The sequence below is a fragment of the Schistocerca cancellata genome, chromosome 1, assembly GCF_023864275.1.
Source record: "Schistocerca cancellata isolate TAMUIC-IGC-003103 chromosome 1, iqSchCanc2.1, whole genome shotgun sequence".
NCBI lineage: Eukaryota > Metazoa > Arthropoda > Insecta > Orthoptera > Acrididae > Schistocerca > Schistocerca cancellata.
The window spans coordinates 593326253-593347121 of record NC_064626.1 but is presented as its reverse complement, the minus strand read 5'-3'; the positions used below and the strand labels follow the sequence as shown (position 1 = coordinate 593347121).

The following is a 20869-nucleotide window of genomic DNA, read 5'->3' as shown; positions in this document are numbered from 1 at the left end:
CTCTCTCTCTCTCTCGACAGTGAACGGGATGTTTGGTTGCATACTTTTCAAGCGACCAGCGTAGCGGTCGCTCGGTTCCAGATTGTAGCGCCTAGAACCGCACGGCCATTCCGGCCGGCAAACGTGTCGTAATATATAGATTAAATGAATATGGCCGAAATGGAGCCAAATTTAAGGTGCATTCCTTTATATGCTCCATAAAGAATACAGGCAGTGATAAAGAGGATGAAGAACCCATGGCATTCCATCCGTCATTTCATGAAATTTACCATTGTACAAGAAGTAGGTAGTCATCAAAACATACTGGAACAATCTCATAGTTTCAAGAGGCAAATGGTCTGCCAAGAGCTTCAATGTGCTCTCCACATTTCTTTTAGAGGTGGATCCCCTCCACGCCCACACCGCCACGATGGCCAGCTCAAAATGTCTACTGCCATCTGTGCATAAGGATTAGTTTTCACTAAAGTGAGGTGTCGCAGGATGCGGGTTCTACAATGTTTACGTACGTCTGGTTAAGGTTAACTATTAATACGCGCTCATCTGAGATAGACTGGGTCAAAAGTCGAACGAAGGGTAGTGGTTGGTTGGTTGGTTTGAGGATTAAAGGGACCAAACTGCAGAGGTCATCGGTCCCTTGTTTCATAAACACACAGAGCACAGGGAAACCATCCATTAGTCATTCGAAGCAGAAGATAAAATTTCCAGGGGAACAAAATCCCCAAGGTCAATAATAAAGAAACATAGAAAACGGAGCACAGCAACAAAAACAACATAGAGAAGAAAGGCAGAAGGAATGAAAACTGCACAGCAGAGGACTGTGGCTGGCTGATCACGAAAATAATAGGATGAGCCAGCCACTCTGCAACACGTTAAAACCTCCAGCCTAAAAGAATAGGGACGAGTCGAATTAAAACACAAAACTAAGTAAAAGATACAGCTCAAAAGAGGGTGATGTAATAAAATTAAACGGTCCTATAAAAGCCGGTTGCGCGAATCAAACTTAAAACCCGATCTGCCATAGAGACATTGTCACCTAAAAGAGATGATAAATCACCCTGGAGATTAAAAGCACGCCTGAGAGCAGTTAAAAGAGGACATTCCAACAACAGATGCGCAACCGTCATGGTTGCACCACAGCGACAATGAGGGGCGTCCTCTCGACGCAGCAGATGACCATGCGTCAGATAAGAGTGACCAATGCGGAGCCTACAGAGAATAACAGAATCCCTGCGTGAGGCCAGCATGGAGGAAAAGGTTAGTGGTTTAAAAGCAGAGGGAAAAAAGTGCCAAGACAAGTGCCAAGGGAAAGAAACCTCTGCGATAGTTAGGTCGGGTAGTAAGAGTAGTAGCGGATGTCTTGCTGACAGCGACAGTTCATGCAAGAGTAGCTTATGTTAATAGCGGTATCGTGCAAGAGAATACCGTGTTAGTGCCATTGGTCATTATAATAAAGGAATCCAGTGCACTAACGCAGTGCGTTGCCTTGTGCCCTCTGCTGTGCCGTGTCGTCAGTGACTTGACACAGCGTCATCAGGCTGGTGCTGAAGGGGGGCAGCTCGCTGTCGGTCAGCGTCCCCTGTTACTGCGTTTCGCAGTTCTGCAGCAGTTGCTTCTGGAGCAGCTCTGCTTGCTCGGCGTACTGCATCGCAGATTCATCGGAGAGCTGCAGGCCGTTCTCTCGCGCATGCGCGATGTACGCTGCCCGTTTGGCTTCTCGTTTCCTTGCGGGGGCCGAACCCACGGCGGTCGGCGTCGCCGGCGATGCCGTTGGGGTGGCGGTTGTCTTCTTAGCGCCGTTCCCCTGCTGCGCTGCTGGGGCGGCTGGTGGGGCAGACACCGAACGCCCTCCTGCGAGGTTGCAGGAGCGTTCGCAGGGGTTCGAACCCCTTTACTGGACGCAGGTCTCGGGCAAGAACTGCACGCAGCTGCCTCAAGACCTCTTCCTTCTCTGCAGCCACAGCGGCTGCGAAGGCAGCCCCTTCTGCCGCCATGACGGCTTTGAGGGCTGCCGTGGCTTCCTCCACGGTGGTGCTGAGGTCAATGCCGCTGCTCTTCTCGGGGGCGCGAGCTGCAACCCGTCCGTCAGCCTCTGGGCGGTCGTCCCAGCTCCTGCCGGGGGGAGCTGCTACTGAGCTGTCCCTCTGCTGGGCCGGGTTCGTCTGCGCCCGTCGTCGTCGTCGCCGACGTTGTCGTCTCTTTCGCTGCGTCGGTGAGGCCGCGGCCGCCTTCGGCACGACTGTGACTTGAAAAAGCCGGGCAACCGCGCCAGCTGAAGAGAAAAACAATTATATCTTCCGACAATTGATCAGCTACTCTTAGATTCCATCCCACTGCTGAACCGATTACTGTTAAAAAACTATGATTTTAATTCATAGACATCCACCACTTCTATTCCAAGTGTTAGTGGCACGTCTTCTCGGCAGTGCTGTGAACACAGAACTTTTTCTTGTTTTAATTTCATTCACTGTTGTCGGCGGCCTACGCTCTTATAACGCACAACACGTACAGCATATTTCGTTTAGTGCTGTATTATGTTTGTTCCCGGTGTGGTAAACTTTACTTCTGATGACGGAAAGGCACAGCTTCGTTCATACTGATCGATTAATACAGTAACGTGTTGTTTTCATTAATTTACTAAGTTCGGCCATCTTTCTTCTCGAAATCACTTTGCAGGAGCTGTGAAGTGCGCAGCTGCAGACGTCTTAATCACTTGGAAGCACATGTGTCGGCGAACGCTTCGGTTCCTAGCTGCATGATCCGTGTAACATAATACGTACCTTAACACACGAATATATAGACTTGTTTTCGGTTCCGTGCAAGATGCAGCAGCTAGCCGGGTGTAATGGGTTAAGGCGATCTCTGCAGTACCTTGGACTCTTGTTGCACGCTAAAAGGAGGTGGTAAATCACCCCATTAAGATCAGTTGCAGTGGGCTTGGTACAGCTGCTGCGCGCGTCTACCTCAACCAGTCACGTAGCGCGGTGTCGCATACATTCTTATGCCAACGCCACTGTTTTATCCCAGCTCTAGAAGCGACAACTCTTTCCGCCTGCAGCAGCTGGCACTTCGCAGTTGAAAGCTGGCAACAGCGCTACCAGCTATCAGAGATTTTCTCTCTGCGATTCTACTACCACAGTCTGACAAAGCAGTCGCGACATTCCGTCTCGTTTTTGTTACCCACAGTGAGAGCAGCGCCCCAAGTGGCCAGCAAGCGACACTTCTAAATACGATATCGGATGAGCGCGAATACTAACGCTTATATTGATCTATAATATAGTTTTTGCAATAGAATAGGGAGTGTATGCAGTGCCATAAAAAAAGGCAAGAACTAAAAAATTGCACCACATTTGTGACTGTTTACTTTCTTAAGTATCCTAGGGCATACGAAACGGTAAATGTCTGTAATGTATAGACATTTACTGAATAATGTCGCTTTTCTTTAATAACAAGAAATTGCTAGTAAACACCACAAGACCTGACATTTTGCAGGAAGAAATCATATCTCCAACCAAAAAAGCAGAGGTTTGTTCGTTATACTTTCAGCCACATCAGTGAATGTGGAACGTTGGAAACCTGTATGGAATGTAATTCCTACATTATTTAATGTATCAAATAAGCCATCACAACTGTAGCTCAAGGAAAAACCACACACGTGATAATAAATCATCAAAAGCAATAAAACTGTTACAACACATAAGAAACCAATTCACCAACTGTTGGATATATCTGAGCCACAAACGGCAAGAATCTTTACCACATTCGCTTTTGAAGCAAAAGTAACTACCTTTACAAAAATATTCGTCTATTAGAAAGTCGAATGAAGTGTAAGAAAGGGCAAACCATTGGACTCGACAAAAATGTTTTAAGTGTTAAGGAGAAAGTGCAACAAAAGAAATATATGATTCTCACGCATGAAATGTGTTTATATTCGCTTGCTTTCAACGAATTGTAGCTTACGTCATTGAATCAGTGTGATTTGGCTGTTATTACACGTATTTCAAGATAATTCATGTCTCTTGGTAACTTACTAACGCTTGGAACGCAAAAGTATAAGAACTATGCCGTTAATTAAGTATAAAACAATTAAAAACAAACATTAACCTTACGACGAATGTGACTATCTGCTTTCTCACCACTTGGAGCGCTAGTCTCCAGCAGCTTAGAGTGTGTCGGGACTGTACAGAACTGTGCTACTTCTGCAAGGATGTTACAATTTCGCCACTTAGCAGAAACACCACTGCAGTTCTGGACCTCTCAGGGTGTGGTGGTCGTGCGTTTGTAGTGTGCCTCTCACAAAGCCTCGCCTACGATGTACTCGAAAATGTCGTTCACGAAGCAGTTCATGATGCTCATCGAGTTGGACGAGATGCCAGCAACAGAATGCACAAGCTGCAGCAACTTGCAAAGTTAGATGACACAGTTCGCCTTCCTTTTGCACTTCCTCTTCTTGTCGCCCTTGGAAACATTCTGCGCCGTATCGACCTTCTTGGCGGCCTTCCCGCAAGTCTTGGGCGGTATGACAACTTTTTTGAAAGAAGCAGTAGCACGAACCGACACGACTATACCGGAGTCGCCTGCAGCCGTTTGCGCTTCACAGTTGAAAGCTGGCAACAGTACTGCGAGCTGTGAGGTTTGTTCTTATGCTTTTTGGCACCTGCAAAAAAGGCTTACAAGAATTCTGTCTGCGAAGTGAGATTATGGAATGAATATATAAAAGCACGGCAACAGCCCCGTTGGCGTGGATAGTACCATAACGTATTTATTTGAAGTAATATCACGCTGTCCCAATCTGTATATTTTTTATAATGGCGACGGAACTAAATTTAAAAAAACAGTGGCTAACATTCATAACAGTCTGAATAGTGTGTGTGTGTTCAGGTAGCTAAGTGAGTTGTTAGATAGGCATAGGGGGCATATTTATGGACTGATGGTAAATTACGCTCAGTGTTACTTATTAACTACTTAATTCCAAGAACCTTACTCGTAAGAGTATGTCTAGTGAAAAACATATTAAAGATATGGAGTCTCAGTTTCAGAGTGCAATTGTCACACAGCCACATGGTCAGCAATGCTAACATAGTGGTACGTGTACCTCGGGAGTAAGTTTTTCTGGGAACGTTTCCTGTACAGAATGTGATGTTGAGTCAAAATGGCAACAAGCCGTGGGTCAAGTGAAAGACCACGGAAACAGAATTGCCGAAACGACTGGACAACATACAACTTGATTGCTGGTGAAATTTTAAATATGAGTTGTCAGTTTCCATGTCCCTGGAAACAATTTTATAATATACTTAAAATTTTATCAATAAACATTTTTACTTTGTTAGGATCAAAGTTTCAACTCATAATCCAGATATTATTTGTCGCATAGTTATGCTAATAATTTAATAGTAGAGAAAGAAATATCTTTGCTAAGAGAAACGATTTGTCATCTTGTCCCATCAGGTAGTGGGGTAGCCTAAAATGACTTGGGAAAAGCATGTATGAAATAATGAATTCATGGTGACACAAACTATTTGATGTTAAACTCTTTATTCATTTTTACTTCAGAAATATCGGTGTAATGTAGAATTATATTTACACAGTTTTACGTTGCCCATGTCAGCTGTGAAATACAAATTAAAAATTAGTATGCCATTTTGCACATTGCCCTCAGAGGTTCAAAAGAGTCCCCTCTCAAAGGAAGAGTCGTCTTCCGAACATGTTCAATCAGTATTTAAGTGTCGTTGAGATATTCCAATTTTGGCGTGTCATTCAATGTTGCAACAATGATAATTACAATCCTGGAGTTGGACATTAGATGTTTCAGGTCAACTCTCGAAGCTGAAAACAAGTTTCTATCTGCACCAACCACATATGGCCTCCGCGATTCTTCTACGCAAAGAACAATGGCCATATTGCTAAGGAATGTCAAAAAATGTTACCCTCAATATATTACACTAATCTCATAAACCATCTGTGGCTATAACTTGTAACTACTTTTCAGAAATACGGCTGCTAAATTTGGTAAACGTTTCTAGGAGGCACTGGGGTATAGTAAAACGAAAAATATAAATTACCCATTACTTAATTTTTTTATTTATTATAATATTATGTCACTATACAATTTAATTAAATAGTTACCCGAAATCACAAGAGACCATTTTAGAAGCTAGTCTTCTACTCCACTACCTATAATTTTTATGTTAACTTAAACGCGAATTTGTTTCGCTGTGCTCCATAGATCAGACACAATGAAACAGTTAATGGTCACAATGAAAAAAATAATTTTTAAATATGAAAACCGTATCACTCTCTTATATTTATACAAGAAATTGTTATCAGTGTTATTGGTCATTATCAAGACAGAAATACTTCATTAATTTTGATACGAAGTACGCTTCTTCAACTTCGCGTACCCCCCCCCCCCCCCAAAAAAAAAATGAAAATTACGCAGTAAGGAACAAAGCACAAATATCAAATAATAACAATATTAGTTACTTAAAAATCTATGATGTGAGTTTATGATCTAATTCCATATTAAAGGGAGGAAAGTATGCTCCAAATTATACAAAAAACTTCATTGATTTTCTTTATCCACAATGAGTAGGTTCTGGTAGAATTACTTTTTATTTGCCTATGATGCATTGTTGCTAGGCCTTCAACTTGTGCTATTAGAAATGCTTTAGCTGTTTTGTACTGGGCTGAAAACATGTACTACAGATTCATCTACAGTGTCTTTACGTTTTACACAGAACCAATGTAGAATTTCTTTCTACTGAAGGTCTCAAATTGCACCAAAACAGTCACATACTTTTGCATACTTCTCCCAGACCTCAAAGTCTTCGGATTTCACTTATGTTAATCGTTCTTAAAGCACTTCTTCAACCTTATCAGAATTGTGTAGGATGATCGTATATTCCTTGTCATTACTTGACTCGCAGTCACCATACTTTCCTTTGCAAAAAGGGACCTTTTCACTTGTGATACTTTACTTTTGGGATTGAATTTTCTTTGCGTGCCTTCGTCTCTAGTGTGCTGTCACTGTTGCACTTCCAGCGGTAAGTTATTCATTTTTTTTTCTTTTATCAGCTTGATGGTGTGCACAGGAAAATCTAAACACATTCTCCGAGTTTTCATTTGATGACCTGGGTTCATTTAACCTCTAACTGATTCTCCTCAGTCAAATGTGATTCTTTTTCCTTCTTGGCATCACAAGGCCGGACCGTGATATAACTGCCCAGGCAATCTGCTTCTGTGAAGACATCTTTATAAAAAGGCAAAATCTTGTTTTTTGGAAATGCTGCTCTATTGTTTGTTGGTGTCATGGCTTTTTGGTGAGTTATGTTGACACATCCTGTAACATTATAAACGGAGAATTTTTGACCAGGATGTTTCATACACCAGTTGTCAACAGCAGCACTATAAAATGTCGAAATCGCTTTAAAAATATCAATATCCAGAGCTGAAGTCTGTGCATTGAATGGGGTGGGATTGTTAGCACTGTGGCACCACTGTTCTTCGGTATTTCTGACACTTTCTATTGACAGATGACTTCAATGGTTAACACAGAGGAGTAAAGTTCGTTCTTCTTCCGAACTTTTGGAGAATTTCATCCCTTCCATTGTAGCTGCCTCAGAACGCTCATTCAATTCTGAACGAGTTTGACGGCTTCTTTCACTGAATGTTCGGGAAAAGATCCTATGTCTGTAGTACTGTCACGGTCAGCTAAAAAGAATTACATCAACGTTCATAGTCTAGTTTATAATATACGTATTTTAGGTTACTTCTTTAGACTGAAGCGTTTCACTGCACCTCATTTATTCTAGTTTCAGTTCCCACACTTCCTTGCTAAATCAAAACTATTTCGGTACAACAATAACTGAATGAGGAAGGATTACGTTGTAATTCTTCATGCTTTCCCGGCGATCTGTTGACATCTTGGATATTCGGGACTCAAGCTGGATGTTCGCGTTGTTCTCGCACGATATTTCAATAGCGTGCCTCACTGTCTTCATCACCTGAGACTGGTCCTTGGGTCGATCGAGTCCAGTATTTATGCCTGGAAGGAGCTGGGCGTTCCCTAATCGGTCCACGCCAAGTCGAGTGTTCCATCTGTGATCCGCGCCCGCCAGACTCGTCTTCAATGGACCCCACCAGTCGCGGATGTTCCGACTGCCGTCCGCGACCGTTTTGGCCGTCCTCCCCGGTTATGGTCGTCATCTGAGGTGTGTCAGAGCCGGTCTGAGATGTTGGGTACACTGTCTCATGACTGTTACTACTGTCACTATCACTTATCCATACGAGTCTGCCCTGACTCGTGATGGGAGCAGGCTAAGCTTATACTGCTATTCCTGCATAATCCTATATTTGTGTAGTGGCTTCCTCACGGTCCGAATTGGCCTGAGGTGCTTTCTGGATAGAATTGTCCTTTCACTGTCGCGAGATATTATCCTCGTAACAGGTCAGGCCAACGCGTGGTTGGCCTGTGGTGAATAGGATGGCCCAAGTCCCTAATGAGCCTATTGTCGGACCGTACGGCCCGCTCGTAGAAGACCCGCGCCGATTGTTTAAATCGGTCGCGGAGGAAGGGGATGCCGGTTTGCCGGTGTAGCCGAGCGGTCGAATAGAGCCTTGGTAGGCGCAGAGCGAGCTTGAGCGCCCTGTTCTGCACCATCTGCAGTTTGTTGATGTGTGTGTCGGCCTCGTTGCCCCACACCACGGCCGCATATTCCAGCACTGGACGAACCAGCGCCAGGTACAGCGTGACGCCGTGGTGGGGAGGCAAGGCGGACGATGGGTTGAGCAGAGGGTACAGAACGCGTAGGCGCCCTATTGCTCTGCCCCTGACGTCCTCGATGTGGGCTTTCCACGTTAGCTTCTGATCGAGAATGACTCCCAGGTAGCGGCCAGTCTTGCTCCATGGGATGCGGCTTCCCATGACGGTGACTGGCGGAAGATCTGGTGGCAGTGGTCTTCGCGTGAACACCACTGCTTGGCTCTTCGCCGCATTCTGCTTCAGGCGCTACTTTGTCGACCACGCACCAAGGGCCTCACATCCACGCTGGAGCAGGCGGCGCATCTCGACTGCCTTCAGCTCCGCACGAATAGCGCCGTGTCGTCGGCGTATGGTGCCAACTTCACCGGCGCCACGCGCGGAGCGTCGGCAGTGAATAAAGAGTAGAGCAGTGGGCCAAGAACGGACCCCTGCGGTACTCCAGCACGGATGGGTCGGTGCGTGGACGTTCCCTCGTCCAGGCGGACGTGGAAAGTTCTGTCGGCCAGATACGATCGGAGTAGGACCCCGTGCGACGTCGGGACCCCGTGCACAAAAAGTTTGTACACGAGGGTGCATGACTGTTACTATGATTTTCACTTCTGTTTCGTGCTGGGCGCTCCATAATCGGTCCGTGCCGCGTCATGTATTCCGTCTGCGGTCCGCGCCCTCCATACGCGGCTACATTGGCCCTCTCTGGTCGCCAGTGTTCCGACCGCCGTCCGCACCCGGCCTGACCGTCTTTTGAAGTCGAGTTCATGATCTGGGGTGTGTCAAATCTGGTCTCTAATGTCCGACACCTTGTCTCACGGCTGTTCTCTCGGTCTCCACTTCTATTTCTTGTAGAATCCTGGAGTGTCCTGCGATGAGTTTTCTCAAGCTCAAGCACTGGATTCCAGGCTGTGCTGATTTGGTATCCCGAGTCACAGTTGATTAGATTGTCTGTGACCTTAATCTCAATGGCTTCTTTAATGACACTGTCCCAAAATCTTGAGGTATGTGTCACAATCTTGGTGTAGAACACTTACGATCAGTGTTCAGCAGGAATGGGTACTCCTCTAGAGATATCCAGAAGGCTCTTCAAACTGCCAGTCAGCCAAAGCATCCAGAAGAACGAGAAGAGGCAAAGAAGATGGCATACCTGCCATACGCTGGACCTATCTCTGCCAAAATCAGCAGGATTCTCCAGAAATATGACATCAAGAGCATATTTTGCTCACCCACCAAAATTGGGGCTATGCTGGGGAATGTAAAAGATGACCTGGGGCGACACAAGCCAGGTATTTACAACATACCATGCCAGTGTGGGATGTCATACATTGGCCAGACCACCAGAACTGTAGACATCACCAGAGACATACCAGACTCAGACAGGCAACTAAATCAGCCATAGTAGAGTATTGTCTGGAACTTGGTCATTCAATGGATTACAATGACACCAAGATTGTGACATACACCTCAAGATTTTGGGACAGTGTCATTAAAGAAGCCATTGAGATTAAGGTCACAGACAATCTGATCAACCGTGTCTCGGGATACCAAATCAGCACAGCCTGGAATCCAGTGCTTGAGCTTGAGAAAACTCAACACAGGACACTCCGGGATTCTACAAGAAATAGAAGTGGAGACCGAGAGAACAGCCTTGAGACAAGGTGTCGGACATCAGAGACCAGCTTTGACACACCCCAGATCATGAACTCGACTTCAAAAGACGGCCAGGCCGGGTGCGGACGGCGGTCGGAACACTGGCGACCAGAGAGGGCCAATGTAGCCGCGTATGGAGGGCGCGGACCCCAGACGAAACACACGACGAGGCACGGACCGATTATGGAGCGCCCAGCACGAAACAGAAGTGGAAATCATAGTAACAGTCATGAGACAGAGTACCCAACATGTCAGATCGGCTCTGACACACCTCAGATGACGACCATAACCGTGGAGGACGGCCAAAACGGGCGCGGACGGCAGTCGGAACATCCGCGACTGGAGGGGTCCATTGAAGCCGAGTCTGCCGGGCGGTGACCACAGATGGAACACTCGGCTCGGCGCGGACCGATTAGGGGACGCCCAGCTCCTTCCAGGGATAAATACTGGACTCGATCGACCCAAGGACCAGTCTCAGGTAGCACCTGAAGAAGACAGTGAGGCACGCTATTAAAAAATCGTGCGAGCATGACGCGAACATCCGGCTTGAGTCCCGAATATCCAAGATGTCAAGGATTATGTTATTTCCTGTGTCTGCATTTAGATTAATCTTGTTCTCAAATGTCTAATACAGTGTTTTGAAACCACCAGTGACACTACACAGGAAAAAAATTAAGTTACGTTAAAAATTTACTTTCCGCTACCGAAACAAACACTCTGACACAACGAAGCTTTGTTGTATGGCAGCCACTGGATCAACGGCAGCTAAATAACTCCAACCCCAGCCAATAGGATACCACCAGTCAAATAATTTTCTTTTTTAAATGGTCTTTTTCACTGTGCTCCATGTTTCCGGCACGTTTCTATTCCTGAAGATCAAACAAGGAAAGTAACTTTATTACGAAAAGCACTTTGTTTATGGAAATAAAGTCGCTCTTACGCAGTAACTCGACGCTGGGGGAGACAATTCAGCACTGAAAGAAACACGAGTGACTGTACAAGAGACTTATAAAATACTACGGAAGTGTTTCTGTACGGAACATGGGAAGGACAGCGAAAGCCATCAACCACTGCCTTAATAGCCGTCACTGTCCCTGAATAACGCGATCAACACAACATCAATAGCCATATTGGGTTGACTGGGATCTCAAGTTAAGGAGCAGACTATGTTGCAAACCTCATAGCACAAATGCCCAGATCACTTATGTATGTGTACAGATCACGGGAAACGATGTTTGTGTAATGGACTATTACAGTAAGATGCTTTAGAAAGGGACTGCTTTATAGTGAGAAGAGAAATCCATTGACCTAACGTGACGACTGCTTTTAACAAATACCCCACTGGAAAACGCAAGCTGGTCAGTTGAATACTAGAGAAAGTTTTTCTGGACTCAGCATTAAGATTCTTATGGAAACTTCAGATTTAGCCTTTTCTGATGCGATTTCTATGAGCAACATCCGTTTGAAACAACTGGTTGTCACTTCTATTTGAGGCTTAGCTCAAGAGTTTGCTCATGAGCACTGATGATACACTGTACGCACGATTGTGAACTTGGAAATTTGCCAAGTTATTCTCAACGCCCTACGGATTAAATGTTATCTCATAGGCAGAACTATCTTGCGAATATAATCTTTTAAATAATATTGTACAATGACAAACTTTCAAGTTCCAAAAGCTTGTCCCAAGTAGCGTATTCTGAAATGGGTAACGACAGTAAAATTTAGCTATGACCTAATGTCAGCTATTCATGAGACGTAAAAGCAATAACAATGTATCTGTTTTCTATTTTTCTATAATTCAAGATTTATAATAATCAGGCTTCTGCAACACAACCTGCTTAAGACAAGCCGTGTTATACACTCTAAATGACTGGTTTGAAAAATCAGGTAACTCTGAATGTAACTGCCATGTCGAAGATATCCAAACATATACAGTGTACGATTTTTGCTTTAACCACTATGAGGGTGGGATGCCCTAGTGGTGAATATATTGCACACTTTTTTTGGTGTGTAATGCTTATTAATTACCTATATATGACTTGTGATTACCTTCTTGATGTAGTCTATCTCAAAAGCAGATAACAAATAAAGGATATTTACAAAACCATGCTACAGTACACGCTTGGCGTTTTAACGTACAGAGCTTAGTCGAACATGAGTGGGATTGGTTCTGAAGATTTGAGAGTTCGCCAGTTGGTTTCTCAAGTGTGCTGCAGTTCTGAGAATCGATACATCCTGCTGAAAATTATTCTGCGTCGAAACAGTGCATTGGAGATCTATTTATTGAAATCAGGAGTAAATTTGTGAGAGTCAGAATTTGCAAATGATTTCTCCACAGAGCATTAGATTCATGGCAATAAATCCGCGTTTTCGTTCAGCTGTAGATGTAGGTGTAATGTCGACTGTTTTCACAAGCTTTTTCACGGAAATCGGAATGTATTGGGGATTTTCTTTATAAATTCGAAAATCTTTAACTAGTGGCGCACACGTGCTTTCACGTAATTTAAATTCCAATCTCTTACATAAACGAGGAATAGACATGTCGCCATAAAGCATGTTCATGTTCGATCTGAAGGTTATGTGTCTGAATTTAATACGGCTACATCCGAAAAGAAACCCAAGCCTTCAATGTGGCTTTTTATATTATCTGCCAGATGGAAAAAATTGTTGCGAAATGCTTAAAATTTGTTACATTCCTCGCAAGATGATACTTTAATTAGAAGTCCTTTGAATGTGCGCTTTCCCTCCAAGTCTTACACTGTTCTTTCTAATTCTAAGTGAGTCATTTGTTTCAGTGTCTTCATAATTGACATATTAAAACATTTATATGTGAAAAATGTGGAAAGGAAATCAAAAATTCTTCTAAATGTATTCATAACACTGATAAGCCAATAGATGGGAAAATATATTTATTTCATCAAAAAATAAAGGAAAAGATTATCAAAAAGTGAATGTTTTTGAGGAAAATTTGTTTGTAAATTTCATTTCCCAAAGCATCAAAATTACCATATCATAAAAGAATATTAGAAACTAATTGATTTTTTTTATTTAATCTTCTGTGCAACTGTTTAATTCTCATATGAAGTCATTCTTATCATCTTTTATTTTATTTGGGTTTAATTTATAATGACAATATGGTAAAGTATTAATTCAATCTTGTAATGCAGGGTGTTTATAATTAAACTTTTAGCCTGCTGTGGAAGTAACACCACTGGTCAGAAAGGCATCTCAATGCAACAGAATATTATCGGAGAAGAGGGAAAACATATGGCAGAAAAAAATAAAGTTAGAAAATGTAGCAACAGATGGCGCTGTAAGCATCATAATTTAGTAGTTGTCGACCTCAAATGACAAATGATTCATACAACAATGCCTAAGGTGTTCGTTTAACAATTTGTTCTACTCAGTGTGCATGGGTGTACAGGAGCAAAATCATTAGTTATGTAAGCGCATCCACCACGGCAAGATCATAGCACATAGGATGGGAAAAATATGTTTTTAATTGCCCTGACCCCAAAAACTGCATAAAAAGTATCACTCACATCGAATTGTCCTGAGGCCAAAAACCGCATAAGAAGCATAATCACATTGGTTTTTATTGTCTTGATGCCAAAAACTGCATAAAAAGCATCAGTCAGTATCAAATCGGATTATTAATTTCCGTGTGACTGGCGCAAAACATGTTCAAAATGCTGTACACCGTTTTATGCAACAAGTTGAAATCGAGAGACAGCATGTTCCACAACTGATCGAAGTGTTTCCGGGGTCACATTTAGAATGTGTTGCACAGTGCTTGCCTTCAAGGCAGCTAAGTTTGCATTCAGAACACTGATCACAACATCTTTCAGATAGCCCCACAGCCAGAAATCACACAGATTAAGATCAGATGATCAGGATGGCAAGGCTATAGGGAAATTGCAGCTGATAATTTTAGCATTTCCGAAATGGCGCTTCAGCAGCTTCTTAACTGGATTTGCAATGAGTGGAGGTGCGCCATCTTGCATAAAAATAATCCCATTCACACTGTTGGAGAGCTGGAATGACGTGATTGCGCAAAAGCCACTCATAGTGTTTACCAGTGACAGTACAGATAACAATACATGAATGAGCTGTCTCTTCGAAAAAATATAGCCCTATGATAAATGATGCCATAAACCTGCACCACATATTGACCTTTTCAGGATGAAATGGTACTGGTTGATTTGCATGTGGATTTTCCATTACCCATATTCGACCAGTCAGCGTATTGACACGTCCTGTCATGTGGAAGTGGGCTTCATATGTCCACAAAATCTTCCATGGCCAATCATTGTCCATTTCTATGTGGGCAAGAAATTCTAAAGCAAAGGTCTCTCTTGCTGGCTGGTCAACAGGAAGCAACTCGTGCACATGGGTAATTTTGAATGGATAGCAAAGAAGGATATTTTGTAGGATTTCATACACCATGGTCACAGGTATGTGCAATGTTCGGGCAATTCTCTGTGCACTACATGTTTGCATACCACCACTCATCTCATCCTCCATTGCTGTGACCACTGCATCCACTGACATCAAATCAATTCGTTTCCTCCCTACATGCAGCAGTCATCTAGCTAATGCATTTTTTCAAACCCTTCAGTGTTCCAAACTTCTGCAGAGCAACATGTGCACAGTCATCATTCTTGTTATTAAGCTTTATAAGCAGAGTGCAGTCATCCATTGAGACAGTCATGGTGAACGTCCCAGACATGCATATGACAGGTGTTTTCATTTATTTATTCTGATATATACAGTGCCATCTATTGATCAATTATCAGACTATTTTTCTTCTTCTGCCATACGTTTTCACCCTTCTCCAGTAATATTCCATTACAATTTGATGTCATCCTGACAAGTGATGTTATTTCTACAGCGTTTTGAAAGTTTAACTTTTATTATAATCACCCTGTGTAGGATGTTTATCATCATCATAACTTAGAACAATTTTATTGCTTTCAACTGTATACAATTCATGTTTAAATGATTTAATCAAATTCTATTTCTATAACGTTTTATTTTGCCATTTAAACATTTTTTTGATCATTGAAAGTAATTTCTTTTTTTACAACAGATTTCTTAACTCCTTTAGATTTTTTTCTCTTCTTTACCACCAACTTTATAAGCATACGTTTACAATCTTATACCAGCATCTTCTAACATAATTGTTCCAAAATTTCTATCATTCATTTTTTCTAAAATTTTCTTATTTACTTGTGGAAGTGGATAAATATTATCTTTTGGATAATCACTTGTAGCAAAGTAATCAATCATTGATTTCACATCTTTATAGAAATATTTATTTCCTATATCATAAATGAATGAGGCAGTATCCATAAACATAAATCAATATTTCCACTGTACTTGGTTTCATACAATTCTAGTGAAAATCATAGATTTTTATTTTTGAAATATATAGAATACTCATTCTGGTTAATTGAACATTATTTTTATTTTCTTCATATGAACTGCTAATAGATTTTCTGAAAATAGAGTAGTATGTTCATAATTTGGTTTTGAAATATAATTCATATATTTTCTTCAATCTATTATTATTTTAATATTTTGTCTATTTCTAATATTTTCCATTGATTTTCCTAATACTGAATTTTTCATTAACCTGTAAAAATCTTTTTCAAAATTGTAGGCAGCCTGTTTTCTTTTTTCCATATTAAAATCTATGTATTTCTTCAACCAATCAGATTGTTCGAATGATATGATTCCTTGAATTTTCTTTAGCTCTAAACTAAGATTTAAAATTTGTTTATATTTCTATAATGTAAAAAATATTTTTCTTTATTATTAAAAGTTTTTAATAAATTTTTTCCATCTGGTACTAACGTTAAATCCTTATGTAAATCATATAATTTTTTGGGATATCTAATTCAACTTCTAAAATATGACTATATTTATAAACATCTGACATTTTGAGTAATTTTATGATTAAATCATTTTGGTACCAACCATTCGAAATTTTTGAATGGTAAAAATTGAGACAATCTTCAATCATTTAAATTGTTTGCATCTAAATATGCAGTATTATTTGATTCTTTCCTTGGCTCAAAATTTTTCATGTATTTGGAATTTGATTTAGCATATATTTAATATTTTGAGACATTCCACCTCGAATTCCTTTCTCAAGAAATAAAATATCGTAATCATGTAATAAGCCTAATCCAATTTTTGCCATTTTTAACATAGAATCCCAAGATAATCTGGTGCAGTATAACACCATGATTGATCAAGTATATTAGATTTAATATATGTTTCTCTAAAATTTTCGAAAATATCTGCTAAAATGCAAATGTCAGATTTATTACATAATTTTGTATATTCATCTAAATTTTTTATATTAATTTCTTTCCAAGCTGTTTTTCCACTTTTTTATCCTTCATCAGGAATATTATCTTTATTAAGCCTTGAATAAAACATTCCTTTTTAGGTAATTTTTTTACTTGTAATTTTTCTTCAGAACCCATATATTTTTATGCCGCATCCTTACCAGTATAAGTAACTGAGTTTTTATAATGAGCATTAGAATATTTAATGTAATAACTGAATGAAATTTGTAAATGTTTTTGGTATTGGTAAATATGAGATTTTTCAAGATTTGGTTGACAAGTTTTAATATCTTGTAATAAACTTTCGAAATCTGCATGAACTACAAAAGGTGCCCTTAATAAATGATTATAAATTTGAAATTCAATATTTTTACCTTTTTCAGTCATATCTACTTTTAATTCTTTATGTTCTTTATAATCATTTTCATGGATGTCTAATTTTTCTTATGAATTAAAATATCTTAAACATTGAACATATAGATAAATTTGATGACCATTTTTAGTTGTTTGTGAACTAATTATTGTAGAAAGATTTTTTATCTAACTATAATGTTAATTATTTTCTTCTCATATTAAAGGCAGCTTAACATGTTTTTCTCATTTATTTTGTGTATGCTAAAGAGGATATAATATAAGTTTTCCTTCTTCATAGCTTTCACATGTATAAACATTGATTTCTTTTCATATTTTGGAATATCTTTTAATTTAACAGGAAAATTGTCACTTTTTCAAAAATTTCATTAGTTCTAATCCAATATTTTACAATTACTAATTCTTTCTACATGACCATTTGCTAGATGTAAGATTGATTTTATTGAATAAGGGAAACATTTCTGATTTGCGTTTTTTAAATTAACTACCCTTTTTTATCTTTAGTTACTTGTTATTATTAATTTTACTCTCAGTTCTATTGATAATATCGATTAATTGTTGTTTATCAGGATTAGAATAATTTTTAAAATTTGTCATTTTCAGATTTTGTGAACATCACATAAAGATTTTTCACTCAAATCATTATCATTATTAATTTTACCTTCAGATTTTTGATCAAAATGGTTAATTGACTCTTTCTAAGTTAAGAATAATTTTTCATTTATTTACTTTTGCAAATTTTATGAATTTCTTTTCAAATTTCCTCTTCTGTTTGTTATCCTTACCATTGTTATTAACATTGTCAACAGGATTTAGAATAAGATCGACTAATTTTTGTTTATTAAGTTTGGAATAATTCTTTAAATTTAGTATTTCATCAACTGATCGAAGTTCCTATTTATTTTTATTTTTTAGTACTCTGTTTTTAATTTGTTTATTCATTTCTTTCTTATTAAAATAATCAGTAAATTCCAACATATCTTTCTCTAGTTACATCTGAGTAATGATTTTCTTTGCAATAATCTTCTAATTCTCTATCACTCAATCTATACTCTCGTTTACTAGAATTTTCTAAGAAGCTCAACTTTGTTATTCATTTTGTTTTGCCTGTATTTATGTAGAATGAAAAATGATTTTTATTTTATTAAAACATTTACAGTTAAAATGTACCTTTGAAATTTTTAATTTAAATTTCAATCGATGATAAAGTTAGGTAATGTTTGACAGTTCTTATTTATAAAGAATAAAATTTATCGTATTTGTAAATTTTTAAATGTGAAAATGAGAATTTGGTATTTTAGATACAAGAAAATGAGGTCAGATGGTTCTTATATAAAGAATAACATTTATTAGATGTGTAAATCTTTAAATGAGAAAATGAGAATTTGGTGTTTTGGATATAGGCAAATGAGATTTTTTGGTCGGGGAATACTTAGGAATTAGATACTTGGTTTATATCCTGGAATTTTATGCAAAATGCTCTTTGCTCCAAATTGGTATAAATATACACTAACACTTCTCAACATATGATGAAGAGCTGCACCTATAATATGCTTGTTAGCATCTACTAATGCTAATGGTGCATTATGGACTGGTTAAGACAAAAACACTGCTTTTTTAAGCTGTCTTTTACCTTTTCAAAGGCGTGTTGCATCTCTGGCGTCCATAGGATGAGGTGTCACCTCATGGTGTTATAACCCATCAGTGCTGCTATCGGCAGTGCCTGTGCCTACCTCTGCTGCTCTTGGTAGGTGTTGGCTGTTCACGTTAGCGATGCTCAGGAATCCTTTTAGCAGCTGAAAATCTATTTAGTGTGATGTTTTTAAGGAAGTGGACTAATACTGCCGGTAGAAAACGTATGGCTGAGAAATGTTACTTGTTTTTGGCGCAGAACAAAGTTTGTTTAATTCAGTATCAAACTATGTTTTCATACAATGTCGAACACTACGCTAAGACGTCTCTCACGTAATGGCAGTAGCTTGGGAAACACCAAAATGACGTCTAGACACATGACACAGAAATTAAGTTCCCATTACACTTCATCTACAAAATGCTACGATAACTGGATGACATTTTTTAGACCAAATAGCATGTGTGGATACTCGAGAAGATCAAAAGCTGATGTCACTGTGGTCTTGGGAACGTCTCGCTCTGCCACAGCAATCTGGTTATAAGCCTTTTCACAGCTGATCAAGGTAAAAAAAACTGCAGCTGCGTCTAATACATTTGCAGAATAACTTATGTTAGGGACTGGGTGGAAGCTGCAACTGGTGCATGAATTGAAAACACAGTAATCCCCACAGGACCTGCAGGTGCAATCTTTCTTCTTCACTAGATGTAATGATAATGCCTACAGGCTGTCGAATCTGTGTATGATAGGCCTACCTGTTTCAATTTCCTCAAATTCAACTTTTGTCACATAAAAACGATTGGGTGCCAATCTCCATGACCATTGTGAGATTGGTTGATGGAGTGTTATCTTAATATGAAGCTCTGTGGCCTGTATTACTTCATCTAAGTGTCCAGTAACTTCCTGTCTGGCCTCTGGTATAACAGAATTATAGAGTGAGATGGTGGTATTGGTTATACTTTTATCTTTTTTACCTGTGAGCACCTTACTACCCATCTTGATCTGTGCTGTATGGACGTTTATTTCCAGTTGTTGGTGGTGAATGAAATCCACACCCAACACTGGCTGAATAGCATCTGCTAGCACGAACCTCCATTTGACACTTTGACTGAAACCCATGTCAATTGTTACTTCACATTCACCATCTGTTGTAATGGGTATGTTGGTGTCTGCATTATTGTGAGGATATATACTCTCTGGGGTAGTTTCGTTCTGACTGATAGTAGCATAATTGCTTCTTAACCCAAGTCGATAGGTTAGCAACGGTTTATTTGCCTGTCCATCAAATAAAAACGGCGTAATAATGTAAACAAACATGCTTAACTTGCTGCACGTGTGGCCATGGTCGATTTGATACTGAGAACTGGGGCAATTTTGAACACTGTCTCTTTGTGTAGTTTGATTATATCATCAGCTGTTCTTCTGGGGCAATTGATAGCCTTTTCATTTATGAAAAAGAATGGCTCTGAGCACTAAGGGACTTAACAGCTGCGGTCATCAGTCCCCTAGAACTTAGAACTACTTAAACCTAACTAACCTAAGGACATCACACACATCCATGCCCGAGGCAGGATTCGAACCTGCGACCGTAGCAGTTGCGCGGTTCCGGACTGAGCGCCTAGAACCGCGAGACCACCGCGGCCGGCTTTTCATTTATGATTCAGCGCTTTTGTGGAATGGCCTACTGTGCCTATTACAGCTTGCTCATCCCATTTGGGAACGCCCCCGGGTGTGTGCACCTTGTGGCTCTACCGCCAAAACGTATGTGGCATCAATACACTAGGTAGTTGTTTTATTGTGCCGTTTGGCGGTGTGTTTGGTTCTGCTCGAGAAATGAGTGACTACCTTCTTTACTTTGCCTAATGTGGTTCTTCTTGTTTACTATCAGCACCAACTCTGAATTTGCATTCTGCAAGATGGCAGTTCAAATCCCAGTCTGGCCATCCAGATTTATGTTTTCCGTGATTTAGCTACATCACTTAAGGTAAATGCCGGGATTGTTCCTTTGAATGGACCGGAGAGTTCCTTTCCCATCCTTCCATAACCTGAGATTGTGCTCTATCTGTACTAACCTCATTCTCCATGGGCTATTAAACTCTAATTTTCCTTCCT

General features: G+C 40.2%; 1 protein-coding gene across 1 annotated transcript in view; it reads right to left on the bottom strand.

The window, feature by feature from the left end:
* The window catches only part of LOC126088565 (protein sneaky), a 371958-nt gene extending 352082 nt beyond the window's left edge, over positions 1 to 19876 (bottom strand). Inside the window, exons 1-2 of the mRNA XM_049906792.1 lie at positions 19732 to 19876; positions 15562 to 15720 (exon numbers count right to left, since the gene is read on the bottom strand). Coding sequence (XP_049762749.1) covers positions 15562 to 15720; positions 19732 to 19876 — 304 coding nt within the window. The remainder of the gene's footprint in view (positions 1 to 15561; positions 15721 to 19731) is intronic.
* Between the last annotated feature and the right edge of the window lie 993 nt (positions 19877 to 20869).